The sequence below is a fragment of the Hyalella azteca genome, unplaced genomic scaffold (genome assembly GCF_000764305.2).
Source record: "Hyalella azteca isolate HAZT.00-mixed unplaced genomic scaffold, Hazt_2.0.2 contig17328, whole genome shotgun sequence".
NCBI classification, from domain to species: Eukaryota; Metazoa; Arthropoda; class Malacostraca; order Amphipoda; family Hyalellidae; genus Hyalella; species Hyalella azteca.
The window spans coordinates 299286-314574 of record NW_025947115.1 but is presented as its reverse complement, the minus strand read 5'-3'; the positions used below and the strand labels follow the sequence as shown (position 1 = coordinate 314574).

At 42.1% G+C, this 15289-nt stretch overlaps 1 protein-coding gene across 1 annotated transcript in view; it reads right to left on the bottom strand.

Annotated features, from left to right (window-relative positions):
* LOC108671139 (phospholipase A1 member A) overlaps nt 1–15289 on the bottom strand; it is a 55427-nt gene that overhangs the window by 39768 nt on the left and 370 nt on the right. The window contains exon 2 of the mRNA XM_018158616.2: nt 15048–15099. Coding sequence (XP_018014105.1) covers nt 15048–15099 — 52 coding nt within the window. The remainder of the gene's footprint in view (nt 1–15047; nt 15100–15289) is intronic.

The window sequence follows — 15289 nt, the reverse complement described above, 5'->3', positions numbered from 1 at the left end:
GTAAAAAATACTAATATTCAGCATCATATAATATCGATTCAGCATAGAATATAGATTCGACATCGATCAATAGAAATTCGGCAACAATTAATGTAGATTCGAGGTAGATCAATGGCTATTCGATATAGATTAATGCAGATTCGGCTTCAGCTGCTGTAGATTCGACATCGTTCGATGAAGATTATTCGATTCAACAAATTATCGGGTGCAGAAACTTCAAAGATCTTCGCTGAATCGGCATAAGAAACTCCTCTATAATCGGTGTTGCGCCTCGCGACATTTCCCTCCACGTTGCCCACTCTGAATGAGGTTTCGTCCTAGTCGATCGAGCAAGAATCTGCATTAATATTCTCGATCGAATCCCATCAATCTTCGTCGATCGATAATAACCTGTTTGGCTAGGTAACGCACAAGTTGACTAGTGTACGAGTTTACTAAGGAACAAGTACGGAGGGAGGTGCAAAATTACCTACTCAAGTTTAGAGATGAATCGAATTAAGACGCAGGGATGTGGTTTCATAGGGGCGACGACCTCCTGGGAAAGTTTAAGTATATATGGCCGACACAACGCGCACTGCAAATAATATGATGACCCACACTAAGTAAGTAAAAAAAGATTACATAAAACAAAATTTCATCAGAGTTACCGTAAAAGGAGATAAGTACTTATACGTTGGGACAGATGTAATCTGAAATTTGTATATTTAGGGTAGAGCCATTCATTTACATGAAAGGGAAATGAATTAGTCTCCTCTCGGCAGCCAACCCGCAAGCAACTCGTCTACTCAGCTGCTCGACCTCGTTGCCTGAAGATGCTCAGTGATGAGCGAAACGCGTCGCAGGATTTATCTAACCTCCCATTTGGACAAATTTTAAGACACATTGACCCTTTTACTGTATCTCTTATCAGAAAGCTTGAGAGATTAAACTCAAAAGAAGTCCTCAATAAAACTGGCATTATTTTTAACCAAACATGTTGGGACAGATCTAAATTATCGCGAAACTAACGAATTTTGAATCTTGTCACATTGTAACCTGGATAATTTGAGGAAACGAACAGCGACCTGTGATATCAGGCTCCGGGTATCAGGTTCCTACAAGAACACAATTCTCGACACCATTCGATACGATAGATATATACATGCATCTTTTTACGTGCCGTTTTCATTGCAAATTCTTCAGCATAACAGATGATACTTCGTAGCATCAACTTCCGAGCCTGCAATGACTCGGGTGTACAGGGAAGGTCAGCCCCTTCAGGGAACCTCGGTAGATAATGACTCGGGTGCCCAGGGGTCGTCAGCCCCTTTAGGTAACCTCAGTAGATGAGATAATGACTCGGGTGCCCAGGGGTCGTCAGCCCCTTCAGGTAACATCAGTAGATAATGACTCGGGTGCCCAGGGGTCGTCAGCCCCTTTAGGTAACCTCAGTAGATGAGATTATGACTCGGGTGCCCAGGGGTCGTCAGCAGTGCCCAGAGGTCGTCAGCCCCTTTAGGTAACCTCAGTAGATAATGACTCGGGTGCCCAGGGGTCGTCAGCCCCTTCAGGTAACCTCAGTAGATACTGACTCGGGTGCCCAGGGGTCGTCAGCCCCTTCAGGTAACCTCAGCAGGTTACGCTGCCCTGAGGAATGACGATTAATGCTACTAAACTAATAACTTTACCGACGTTACCTTCATGTAACGTGGCTGACATCTAACAGGAAATTTATTGCAACACGTTTACTGGCATTGAACATTTGTTATTGCATAAAATACATACAAAGGTTTGACATGAAATATAATTAAAAAATCCTTGTAATACTCGTAGCGGTGAAACATAAAACATTGACTGACCGTTTAGAATTAGCGTATACGCCACGTCATGTGGTCGCCGTCCAATAACCACGACGAAGCTCATCGTAAGGAAGAATAATAAATTACAGCATAAATCTAAACTCTGAAGAAGGTGGTAAAATTAAGTCATTTATGTGCAGAAACGGTATAAAAAATTATGATTAAATCGAAGGAGAACTGTACACAAATCAAAGAATGAGTGATGAGTTGACAAAAATGATTTTGTTACGTACATTTGACTGAAGAACTGACGTAAGACCGCACTATATAACGTCTCGATGCGAGATTGCCGTGGCAATAAGGAGACGAATTGATACAAGTCAACTATCCTTCATTTACTTACAAAATCACATTAAGTTCTTTAAAACTAGATCATTGACATAGATACAATAGCTTGAAAAAACAACCAAGTTCGTGGATTCTGATCATTACAATCCTTACGGTCTGTAAATGGTCACCGAAAAAACATTATTATTGTTAAAAATAAAAAGCAAAAAATTCGACAACTAGAAATTAAATGGCAAATGTAAAAAAGGATTTTATGACTAAGTACATTCATTTTAGTGGATAAAAGTTTGCTAGCTTAGATAAGTTAACGAAAATAGAAGCATTGAGAAAGAAACAGAATTGAGAATTATTATGCAAGTTTCAAAAGTACGCTATTAATATTTTTTTTTTTTTGAATAATTTTGTTAAAATTTAGGAGCTTCATTGAAAAGTTTACCGTATACAATTAAAAAACAGAATTGAAAAAGACTATCACCAAGCAACATTCTGGTTTGCAACGATTCGCTGCAGCCTGTAACCATCAAGAAAAACTTTGGTCGGAACAAGAAAAACTTTGGTCGGATCAACTGTTGTGGGTCGCCCCATGGTCGCGTTCCCGCATCATATTACACGTTATATACTTACAAAACTTTCAAATATTACCGAGAAACTCAATTCTTAAATAATAAAAAAAAATTTCATGCATGCCAATTATTTTGTATCTTGAGGCAGACTTAGCTTAATTGCGAGAAACGAACAGGAACGGAAACACGTAGAGATCGAAGGGCATCCAATATCACCGCTTCAGAGGACGAATTACAATTGGTCGAATTTTGATATTATACCTCAGACTAGTGAAGAGCCGTTAGTTAAGAAGGCTAGTGCAGGGACGTTAGTTATGAGGCTAGTGCAAGGACGTTTGTTATGAGGCTAGTGCAAGGACGTTTATTATGAGGCTAGTGCAGGGATGCAGGGACGTTAGTTATGAGGCTAGTGCAGGGACGTTTGTTATGAGGCTAGTGCAAGGACGTTAGTTATGAGGCTAGTGCAGGGACGTTAGTTATGAGGCTAGTGCAGGGACGTTTGTTATGAGGCTAGTGCAAGGACGTTTGTTATGAGGCTAGTGCAGGGACGTTTGTATGAGGGGCAAGGACGTTACGATCAATCAACTGCCCTATATGTAGAGGTTCCCGGCAGCTCAAAGAACAACAAAAAACTAAGATAAACGATCAGGCCAAACAAAATTGAAGACTGCGAACCAAGAAAATGCAGTGTTCGAGTCATTCGAAATATTTACTAATTTACGATAAGAGATTTTGCCATGACATGACAGGAAGAAACCTGCATTAATCTTCATGCGAACAACATAGATATCAGATAATACATGCTTGTACAAATTCAAAAATGACGCAAAAATTCCTCAGGCATCGAGCAACGATCTATGCACACAGCTGGCAATAACCTCATTATATTAATGTCAACAAGCATAAATCGCTTCCTAGCATAATAATTAGGCAGTATCATCTCACATTATATTAATTTAGCCACAACCTCCGTTCACAGGTGGACCAAGGCAATGGAAGCAGTTCTCCAAACTAAATCCTTAACATTGAACGCGTCACGGTTCATTCTAATGGCCGTCTTCTCATTCTCGGACCGCCTGCGCCTGTACCACCAGCCACATGCACGCAGGCTCATCCGTAAGCTCGGTAGAAAATAATGCATTCAATTCAACAAGAATTGTCAACATAATCGATGGAAGAACCCTTTACTTTGTTGAATCTAAATCATTATTATTTGTTAGATCACTACATAAAATCATTATTCTTAATTCATTTTTGATAGTTACAATAATCTAAATCATATGCAAAAGTCTAATTTGGCAAATCCATGCAGAAATGTTTACATTCATTCGACTTTTTTTTGGAAATCAGTACAACTATTTCACGCATGTGAGATCCAAACACTCACGCAAAAATATAAACACATGATATATCATCCAATACAAAAAATAAACAAATCTACATCATTGGTGAAAACTTGAGTCGACATCTCGATTATCATGTAATTCACCTGCTCCGTAATGAGCCACGCAACCCACCGCCCAGTGCCCATGCACACTGAAGACGAGAGGTCGGGTACACGACGCTCTCAAGATGGAGGAGTAACGTCTCCTCAACTCCAAAAATATATTGTTTGAAACATCTTGTTTGAAACAAAGTAAAATTATAATAAAATAAGCTTCCGGCTGTATCCTCAGGATGTCAGAATAAGAGTTCATTACCGAGATTTTATAAATCTACACTCCAAACAAGGGAGACCTCCCGACCCGCCTTGGACCATGATGCTCCTTTGGCTTCGTATCCTGCACCAGATTTTAAACATTCATTTCCACTATAAACAATTTCACAGCGCCGACGATCTTAATTTTAAATTTACATATATGAAAAAATATATTTTACTAATTCAACGGATTTTGAATGGCCTAACTTTACTGATTTCAAAGACCATTAAATAAGAGACTATAGACAAGCGAATAACACGAATATCACCGTCGAATGCTGATCTCTGCTCGACAACCTCAGCCGAATCACATTCTTGAACTGAAGAAAGTTTATTTTTCCTTACGTATTTTAGTTTTGCCGATTCGTAGGTCAAAAAATTACATGAACATTAACAAAATAATAGTTGACAAACTAATGCATTAGTACAAAAGCACATCAAAATCAAGTCAAAGATCCGAGCGTCAGGCTCAGAGAGGAGAGCATCGCGACTCCTGCATTTAAGGTAAAGTGTTACTCAATATACAAATATTAAATTATAAAAAAAAACATAATTTTACAAAGATCAACCTTTTACATACATTCCGCGAATACTTGTATTTTATAAAAAAACTGGACTTAAATCTAATATGGTTGCTCGAAATACAAGGATAGGGATGGACTTTACTAGCCAGGCAAGTGGCCCGAACCTGCTTTGCTTGGAGGCTGCACTTCCTCAAGGGAGTGATAACCGATAAACCTTTCACCAACTGACCATTAAACTTTTCACCGACTGCCCCTAAAGTTTTATTTCACTTTTGAAATGAAACTTTAATCACATGAACAAATCATCAAAATTAAAAGTAAAGGAACGAGGGGTTTACAAGACCGACAACCCTAAAATTTGGTTGAGAATGCAATATTTAATTTTGACTCAAATAAATAACTCATTTTAAACCCATCACCGCTGTTCCAGTTCGCGCCAGAGGTCATCAGAGTCAGCCACAGAAGCTCTATCGTTGAGAACAAGCTTAGCCCCGCAGAACAAAGCAGAACCGTCGGAAACAACGCTCTCGCTACCAAGAAGGTCCAACTCTAGAACGCGATCATTCTGATTCTCGTGACGCTCATCCCTATTTTTCACCCTGCGTCCGAGAGGTGTCATGGTTTTGGATGGACCAACTTGGGCTGACCTCCCACGGTTCTCAGATGTGGTTCTTACAGAGCTCATGTCAGAAGCCGATTCGTACTCATCGGTGCTCTGAGGGATGGAGTAAGGCGTATCAGGCCGGTCTTCCAAAAAGCGAGTTAATGGACTACGCATATCGACGCGCAAAGTTGATGGTTCAAGACGGTCGACATCGTTCAAGTGGTCAGTATAATCTCTTTCTTGGTCGAAGCGAAGGTACATATTTTTCTTGATGCCATCAATACCTTCTTTAGAAAAGGTGTACATGATACCCAAGACTATCATCGGGAGCACGACGCCAACAGCGAGCCCCACCAACATCGACCAAGCAAATACGTGGCTCGTCTGCAACAGACGGATCCTGGAGGCCGTGGGGCACCGCCAGTCCTCGAGAGCGAAGGGCGCCTCGTCGCGCGTCGTGAGGAAGTACTCGCCTGGTATGGCGCTGCACGTGAACGAAACCACTCTCCGTTATTCATTTCCACTGGCAATCTGGCTTGGATTTTAAAAAAACTGAAAATTCGAGCTAAACAAGCGTTAGGCTGTTAGTATTACATTGAACATAAAATTTTAGCAAAGGCACTCAGCGAACAACATAAGCAACATTACGACCAACTTTCACCAACAGTCACTCGTTCACACTTCATTCATGGAATCGAATCGAGTCGCACAACTGTAAAGCGAAGATGAACTTTTGCGGCTGAGACTCCGTTAGTTCTAAAAAACAGAAATTTCCATCAAACATTCATAGCGAAGAATATAAGTAACGTAAAATTTCATTTATTGATTTAAACGTTTTCGTTAACAATTATTCTAGAGTGACCATCTCGTATGAACATCACACTGGCAATTTGTAATACTTTATTTCCAGGAATCAGCAGCATGTTCTTTGTTGGTTTCCAACCAATACGATGATTAGGAGGCAACACTTTGATGGACAACTACTTTCAATTCTCGATGGCCGGCTGCATAAATTGGATGCCTACCCGCGTTAAGCGTTAGGTTGCTACCCCTCGATCTGGACTTCTTTCACGCGTTCGACGACAGAGCTCTCTGCTTCAAGGTTGCGGCTTCATACCTGCACCAAATCTCAGTTCTTCGACTAAGCTTTCATTTCAGAGAAAATGAGAACATTAGGCTTTATGCTTCAACTTCAGATCGTGAACTCCCATCAAGACTATAAGAAAGAACATTACAAGATTTTACGATGTGCCGGCCTTCCTAAATTGGATGACCGTTTTCCAGGCCAACTGCACAGTTTTAGCGGCTCCCCTCTCATGCTGCATGACTTCTTCTCCGCAACAACAGGCCGTTCTTACCAACGTCTACTAATGTAACGACTCTAATAAGTTTAAATGTGGTTCAGAGTTGACCTCCGTCACATTCTTCACCCCAACGCCAGCCAATCAAGAGCACATTTTCCGCCTCGATGATCAGCAACCTCATCCCAGTTGACAAAGCCCCTATAATCCTGACACTCAGGCAATGCACTCACTTATTTCTTCCCTCTTCACAAAAGCGGCTTGACATTGCGCATCCAGAAAGCCTCGGCTAGCATTAAATGAGGCTTTTCCAACGGAAACTTCACTGTTCTCTATAGCACCAACACACATCCTAGGCGGTTCCCAAAAGCATTACACGCCGCCGTAGCAAACCAATTAACTATTTATCCACATATGTTAATCAGCAGACGCTGCCTAACATTTAAGCTGCACAAGTTCATTGGGGAATTTATTTAGATGCCGCGGTATCATTAGCAGGACCTTCCCTGGGACCCTGGGAGAGAGTAGGGGACATTCAGCTCTAGCGTTGCAGGAGGATATGGTTCAGCAAGGAAAACAATCGTAAGGACCACCCCAGGGTTAGCTTCAGAGACGTTAGAACTAAACTATCGCGAAAGCCAGTGTCAGATTTCATGTTCATTTTAATTTTATAGATCTAGACTGTCTCGTCCATGCCTATATGCGGTATTTTAGCTTCCCTATCTAAATTCGGGTATCGCCTAGGTTTCTGCTCAAAAGTCGCAATGCACACTTGGCATATGGTTATTCTGGGTTTCCAGGAAAACCGATCGATATCAGCTTCTGGTCAGAATATCCTTTCCGATATAGTCGCCGGGGAGTATGTATGATGAAGTTAGCCAAGCAGAGTCATAGTGAGCTTGTAAGCTGACCAGAAACTTCAGCTACTATATTATAGATTATACAGATATTATATGTCTTAACATCATTTTACTTGCTAAAATTGAAATGAGAAAACCAACATCTTCTTATGATAGCTGTTGAAACCTGAGAATCATCAGTACGTTCACACGTGGTATACACTTTTATCACCCACGCTACGACCTGAGACTGCGAAGAACTTTAGGTACATTATCTAAAAACTTCTAAGTAATACCCTTTGGAAAGTCTTCATTGAGGCAAAGGCTTTAATTAATAAATAGATCTTCGTTTCTCGCATCGTCTGCTTCAAAAGGAATAGTGAACTACGGACTACTACCAAGTGAAATAGTTTCAACAAAAATAGTATCAGCCTTTCGATTGATCCTATATATTGCCTATGCGGCTGATCGTCATTGCAATGTCATTCCAGTGAATAGCAAATATGCATCAGTTTGAAATTATTCAAAATAATTTTTGCAGACATCGCTCTCGCATTGAAGTGTTATGGTAAAGGTGCTTATACACAGGGCGAGTAGTAACGTCGATTGGTCAAGTCGACTACTCAAATTCTCAGTTTTGGCCGACTCAGTCTACTGGCTCAGAAGTTCAGAACAACTTGAAGTGCTTCGAGTGCAAAGCACCAGCTAGTCGCCTCTGAAGACGTTAATCACCACAAATATTTGGAGTCGACTAATCGATGCGACAACTCGCCCCGTGTATAAGCACTTTAAGTTAAAACAAATAAAAAAATAAGCGATCAACTATTCACTTGCACGCAAGATTCTCACGTTAGGCTTACTTCACACGTCAAGCCAACGTGCCAAGTCTGAATTAACATCGTGACTGTGATGTTAAATATAAATAGCTCTATTGTACTGCAGAGTGGTCCAGCGTTAAAGGAACCAGGATTGGAGCTTTGAGAAGCGGATTCTATCCCAGCTTTCTGTGATGGTTCTTGTCAAAATCGGCGAGGAAGTCGGGTGATTGAGTATTAATAGCAAGATAGGAACAGTGAGTTGCGGGACCGAAACCCATGCAAACTATGATATTTCTGCGATGTCACGTCTAGAATCCGCGACAGGCCAGATTTGGTCTATTCAATGCGGACACCACTATATTACTATCACACAAACGTCAACGCAACAACAAAGCCTTCTTCACAAGTCAACACGTCAATTTTTGCCAATGGTTGCAAAGACACGCGCACAGATTGAGTGCCCTCTACGTGTTGGTCCACAATAGTCTTAAGATTCGTCGTCTGCAAAAAGACGATTCATGTGTGCACCTCGTGCCTTCCTCCTCAAGATGATTTTAACTTTATGGCAAACGAAGGCAAATATCGCCACCACCAGAATAAGCACAGCGACGATGATGGCAACGACTTTAGAGGCGCCGAGCGCATCATGGCGCACTTGGCCAGAACGAGTAGTGTCGTCCGTGGCACAAGAGGTCGGGTTCACGAGACAGGGGTCCTCCGCGGCATACGGGGCCACAGTCGTGTTCAGGCGATTCGGGTCTACCACGGCATACGGGGCCACAGTCGTGTCCAGTCGACAGCTTGGGTCCTCCACGGCATACGGGGCGGCTGACGTGGTGTTCAAGTAATGGTTCCCTAGTGAGCTGGACAAGAACAGCATTACAGCCACGTGCAATGATAGTCAGCTTCATTGCTCTGTCGCTGGTGGAAATAAGACTTCTAAATTTATTACTCGTCTCCGAAGATGTAAGTAATTAGGCATCAAAAAAGCCTCTCTTCAGCGAGTATCGTCAAACTATCACCACTTCACTAATTGGACTGGTACATGTTCACAATTAAGTGGCATCATTTCAATATTTGGATAGGTAAATTCATTAATAATCGGCAACATATAAGAGAGAGTATTATGTCTTGAATATGACCACGCATAAACAGCCAAATCATCAATACACATCTGCCTTTGGATGCTTCCGGGACGCAGAGTATCTTTTGCATGCAAAGTAACATAATCGCGTTAATATCCCGATGATGTCTATAAGCCTCTGAAACCCTTTGCTTGCTGACGGTAACTCTACAGACAAACGATTACATACAAACAGAACTGAAGACGGTTAACCGTAAAGAAAGAACTAACGCTTTGTAATGTGACACCAATTCAAGCGCTATCAAGACTTCAGGTACAAATATACATTGACGTTGGCTTATGTTCCGTATGCCAATGGTTAACACAGGATTAATTGGCATGCCTTTAAATGTACAGGCATGCATTTGGCATGTGCGCGACGATCTCTAGAGCAATGCTTGGAGCGCAGATCACTCATATTGTCGAAATGTGCCCCTGAGAAAACTTGAATTTTTTACAGTTTCTTTTAGTATCAGACCACTGGCGTTCGAGGGACAGGCGAGTGGTAAGGAAATCGTTGGCTACATTCGGAAAAAGAACTAGAATATTATATTTGGAGGCGGAAAAGGCATCAACTATGCCGAACTAACTGTATCGATGATAAGGAAATTAGTTGATGTAGTAGGAAAAACAGGTACAAGCGAGTAGTCTCAGGAAACAAAGAGGAAACAGGATTCTCAATGCAAGAAACAAACGTAATTGCCGCTTGGGAATTTTTCTAGTTATCTGCTGTTATAGAGGCCAGCATTTCGTCCAAATCCCAATAATCACTTCCTGAAATACAAGCAGCTAATGCCTTCGATAGCCGACAAACCATATCCAAATGATCAGTGTATTTTCAACTCATGCAAACTAAAGCTATCTGAAACGCTATTGAAATTCAAAGACGGCAATTAAAAAAAAAACATTCTAAGACGATAAAACATGACGTAATATCTTAAAGAACAATGCGAAAGACTTAAGTACCAACCAGGTGTACCTAGTTGCAACGCTACCCTCGAGACACGTGAATCAGGCGGCACGTGGGTATAACAAACAACAAGACACGGCCGTAAATAAATCAACAGTTTTATATTAAGTTAGCACCAGAGAGCCTGATAACCAGAGTTACCATCAGCAGACGAAGGGATAATCGAATAATCAGGTATTAGCTTTACTCGTAGACAGAGTGAAGTCAACACAGCCTATGAGCTAACAAAAGACAACCGAATACATCTCATCAAAAGAAATCTATAATGAAAACATGTCAGTACTCACCCGCTGTCGGCAAGGATGCCCATATACTGAGGCAGGGAGTCGCACTGGATGACGGGGTCGGCACAGTAAGCTTCGTAGTTCTTGGCTGGGCGCGCCAAGAACTTTGTGCTTGCGGCGTCGTAGTCAAAACTTTCGATGAAATATTCCGTCACGATCGTGTGGTCACACCTCAGCGAGCCTGGGGCTGGCGAGGGAGAAGATCAACAGAAAGTGGTTAGAGGAACGTGGCGCAGAGATGGCATGATGATAAGAGCGGTATGGAATATACGATGATTTAAAAAATATAAATCACTGTGGATACACAGCCTACTACTAGAATAATGCCTACACATTCATCGTTTTACCGAACAGGTTTTATTCAATAAACAGCCTATGAAGATCTGAACAAATATCTTTGAAGTGCAACACGCAACTGTACCAGGTTCTCGCCTCGCTGACAACCTCCTGGTAGCACATTTGAAAAAAATTATGACGTTGTGTAGAAATGCACGAATGTGTGATCAGAATACATACACATGATGTGGTTTAAAAGTTGCACACCTTTTTTAGACCGGGCTCCCTTCTTCTTCTTGCACGCCGGCTGGAAGTCGCCTCTGTTAGGCCAAAAGTCTGTGTGGCCGATGCTCATGCGAATTCCAAAGCAGTCCTGGCGTAAATAAAAAAAATATTAGAATCCGAGCAACAACTGATGAAACAAAATGCATTTCGTACGTCGCATTGGCGAACACTAATGTGTATTTTTTTACAATGGCACAACAAATCATATCCGTCTGACTTTTCATTAAATGCGAAACTAAGATACCATCATTGGTATGATCTCCAGACGCAGTAGCAAGCACAACTGCCACGCATGTGATGCTAATCAGCGCACAACGTAGCGGTCATGTGATGCTAATAAATGATGCAGTTGATCGTTCAACGTGCCTCTAACCCTGTGTGTGCCGACGGTACCTTTCGTTCAGGCCGTATGTACGAATAGCTGTGACGAAGGTTAATGTATCCGTATAAAAAGGGTTAAATGTTCACCAGCAAATCTCATTCCCTTAGCTTTGTTATCTCTTTTATTAGAGTTTTAAGGGAAAATAAGACGCGCGTTCGTCTACGAGACGCAAACTACGCATTACCGAATACATATTATTTCTAATAGAAAGTACACATTATCTCTGGTTCTTGGGTGGAGTTGGTCGAGCCAGGACGTTAATCGCTAGGGCCGCTCCTGCTTGACTAGTTCTGACATGAGCATAACCGGGCAGTTATGCCATTTTGAAAGTTATGGACCTCACATCCCAGTTGTTGGTGTGCTGAACGGCGACCAAATTAGGGCATGATACTCACATACCACTTGTTAAAGTTGGTGCAGCTGTTGGTGTGCATAATGTCGACATAGAGAGCATCGCTTTTGTCGAGGCGCTCTTTAGGCGAAGTGTGCAAATATCTTTTGTTGGCAGGGTCCAGGCCTGAGGAGACAAAAATCTGCCTTCAAACATCTTGATTGCGTTGTTCAACTTAGGAAATTATACTTATATTATCCTTGTAGAAAGATCTATCAACCAATTTTGACAAGAAAAAAAAATTGCATTTTAAGTTAAGATTACATTAGCACCGAACACGATGCAGAAAATGAGGCAATGACCTGTGATGCGGCCGAAGGGACTTGGGCTGTTCTTGGCGGCGAAGCCGGCGATGTGGGCGCCCAAGTTGAGGCCGATGGCGTGTAGGCGCGTGTAGTCGAGACCGCGCACGGCCTGCAACGTCGTCAGCAGCCGCGACACCGCCGCGCCAATGCCGGGAACCGTATCTGTAATTAAACATGTTTGTTACGTTAGGTCAATAGTTAATATTGCGGTCATTTTGAGTCATAGGCCTAACTTACGGGACGTCAACAAAGCAAAGCCAGTAGTTAATATTGAGGGCAACTTGGGCCCGCTTTGTAACTCACCGGACGTCTCATTGTAGGCAAGCTCGGTGAAGTTGTCCCCAGACGCCCACTGCACGGCGATGACGTTGCTGTTCCCGCGCGCCAGTATTTCTGAAATGAGCACATGTCAAGCTTCAGTGAGGGGGGGGGGGAAGGGAAATTTTATAGGGTTAAGCGTTAATAACGATGAATTGTTGGTGCATTGTTGCCCTGGGCACGAAAGCACTTCAAAAAACGTCCCTGGTCGTTCCAGCAGGACTCTGCACCATCCCATGGGGCCAAATCGACTCAGGAGTGGCTGTCCGAGAATGTTCTCCACTTCATTGCCAAAGATGAATGGCCCCCAACGTCACCCGATCTGAATCCTCTGGATTTTGGAATCTGGTCATACCTTGAGAGCAAGGTCTCGACCGTTCACCATAGCAGTTTGGACGCCCTAAAGGTCAAACTGCTGAAGGAGTGGGCCAAAATTCCGCAGAGTGTCATTCGTGACTTGTGTAAGGCTTTCTCTAAGCGTCTACAACTCGTTATTGATGCAGATGGTGGACATATTGAATGAAATTGTGGGAATTGTATCTCTGAACCTCTGCCTACATAAATACATTTTCAAACATTCACAATTGTGTTTCATTTCATAGTTCTAACCACTCAAAGTTGTAACGCTAAATATTGATGACCCTGTACAAGCTCGTTACTGAACTGCCTGCAATTATTAACGTGTGCCTGGTTCCTCTTATCTCGGCCAGCTGTCCGAAGTAGAAGAGTGACGGATTGTCAGAAGTTGGGTCCAAAATATTTTGTGCATCGATGGCAGTCCGTTTGAAATTTGATAATCCAATACATATTTCCATCATTGCGGTGCATGAAAATAAAACAAGCGAAGGACTATAATGAACGAAATTAACTTTTGATTTGGCATTCAATAGCAAGAAGTCAACGTAGAAATGTCAGTAGTCAATACTGCGGCCAGCCTGATAAACTCACCGGACGCCTCATTGTAGGCAAGCTCGGTGAAGTTGTCCCCAGACGCCCACTGCACGGCGATGACGTTGCTGTTCCCGCGCGCCAGTATTTCTGAAATGAGCGCATGTCAAGCTTCAGTGGAGGGAGAGGGGGAATTTTATAGGGTTAAGCCTTAATAACGATGAGGGGAAACATTAAAGATGTGTCACGAGTCGTATAGGAGTTGCAAACAGTAATCAAGAGATATGATCGCAAATGCCATATAAATTCAACTTCAGCAATCCATGTGTCATTTTCTGAGTACTAGATACGATCACAACTGACTGTCTTTAAGGGTCAACACCCAGGGCACGAGGGCGTGGGATAAGAAGCCGTGCACGATGAGGTACGTGTCGGCCGACGCCAGGAAGTGGCTTTGCGACACCGACGCGTTGTCCGCCCCGATGAGCTCGTACTGCTTTCCCTCCATATATCCTCTGCATGTGAAATAAATGTTGTAACCGCTGCTGCAAACTACAGTTGTTTCATTTCATACTGTTACAAGCAGACGTGTTATACTTGATTCTCTCGTGCTGCTTTCCCTCCATGTATCCTCTGTGCGTGAAATAAATGTTGTAACCGCTGGTGCAAACCACGGACGTTTCATTTAGTATAGTATGTAGTGTCGGCGCTGACGAATAGAAGATGGTCTATCATCAATACTTGTAATGTGCTTGACGTGTCACATGGACAGCATGGGAACTTGCCTTCGATCAGATCTATCCACAACTAACGTCCAAGCTAAATAGCTGCTAACCATCCACTAAGTTGTGAGGTGGGAGGCCCTTCTATTGGAACTGTATACTCTTGCACTGCTCCATCTTATCTGTTCTTGAATGCATTTATACTCAGAGCGCCAACGATGTCAGCTGGGATTCTGTTCGGTGACTCGAAACGTAAAAAAGTTTTGTCGCGTGAACGAGTTGCACCGCAGTTTTTATAGTTCAGAACTGTGGCGCCTACAGCTAATGTTTATACAGTGGGGGGAAAATAAATATTCGTACACTTGAAAAATCGTATTTTAATGTATGTAAGTACACAAACTTAACAGGAAAAGTGATTTAAATTATGTATAGAGACGCATAGTATTCAAAAATACTATCAAAAGAAATTAAATCTCAATGCAACAAAAAACAATGCAACATGTTCACTTATAAAATACGATTTTTCAAGTGTACGAATATTTATTTCCCCCCACTGTAACTAGTAGTAACTACTAGCCTCTTTGATGAAACATCAAGTGGCTAACTAGCCCCTCACCTATCACACTCACCTAGTCCACAAAAACGCTGCATCGAAGTCCACGTGGCGAGAAGGAGAAGGCTCTAAAAAACGAAGAAATACTTAATTTAAATATCTGAAGTAATTTTATATAACTGTTGACAACAAAAATTGAATTTGAAAATTTCGTATCAACTCACTTCTCCCCACTTTATTATTTCTAACAATTTGAACAAGATTCTTAATGGCATTTTCTTGTAATTATGACCAACAATACAGCACTCTAGTGCAGTG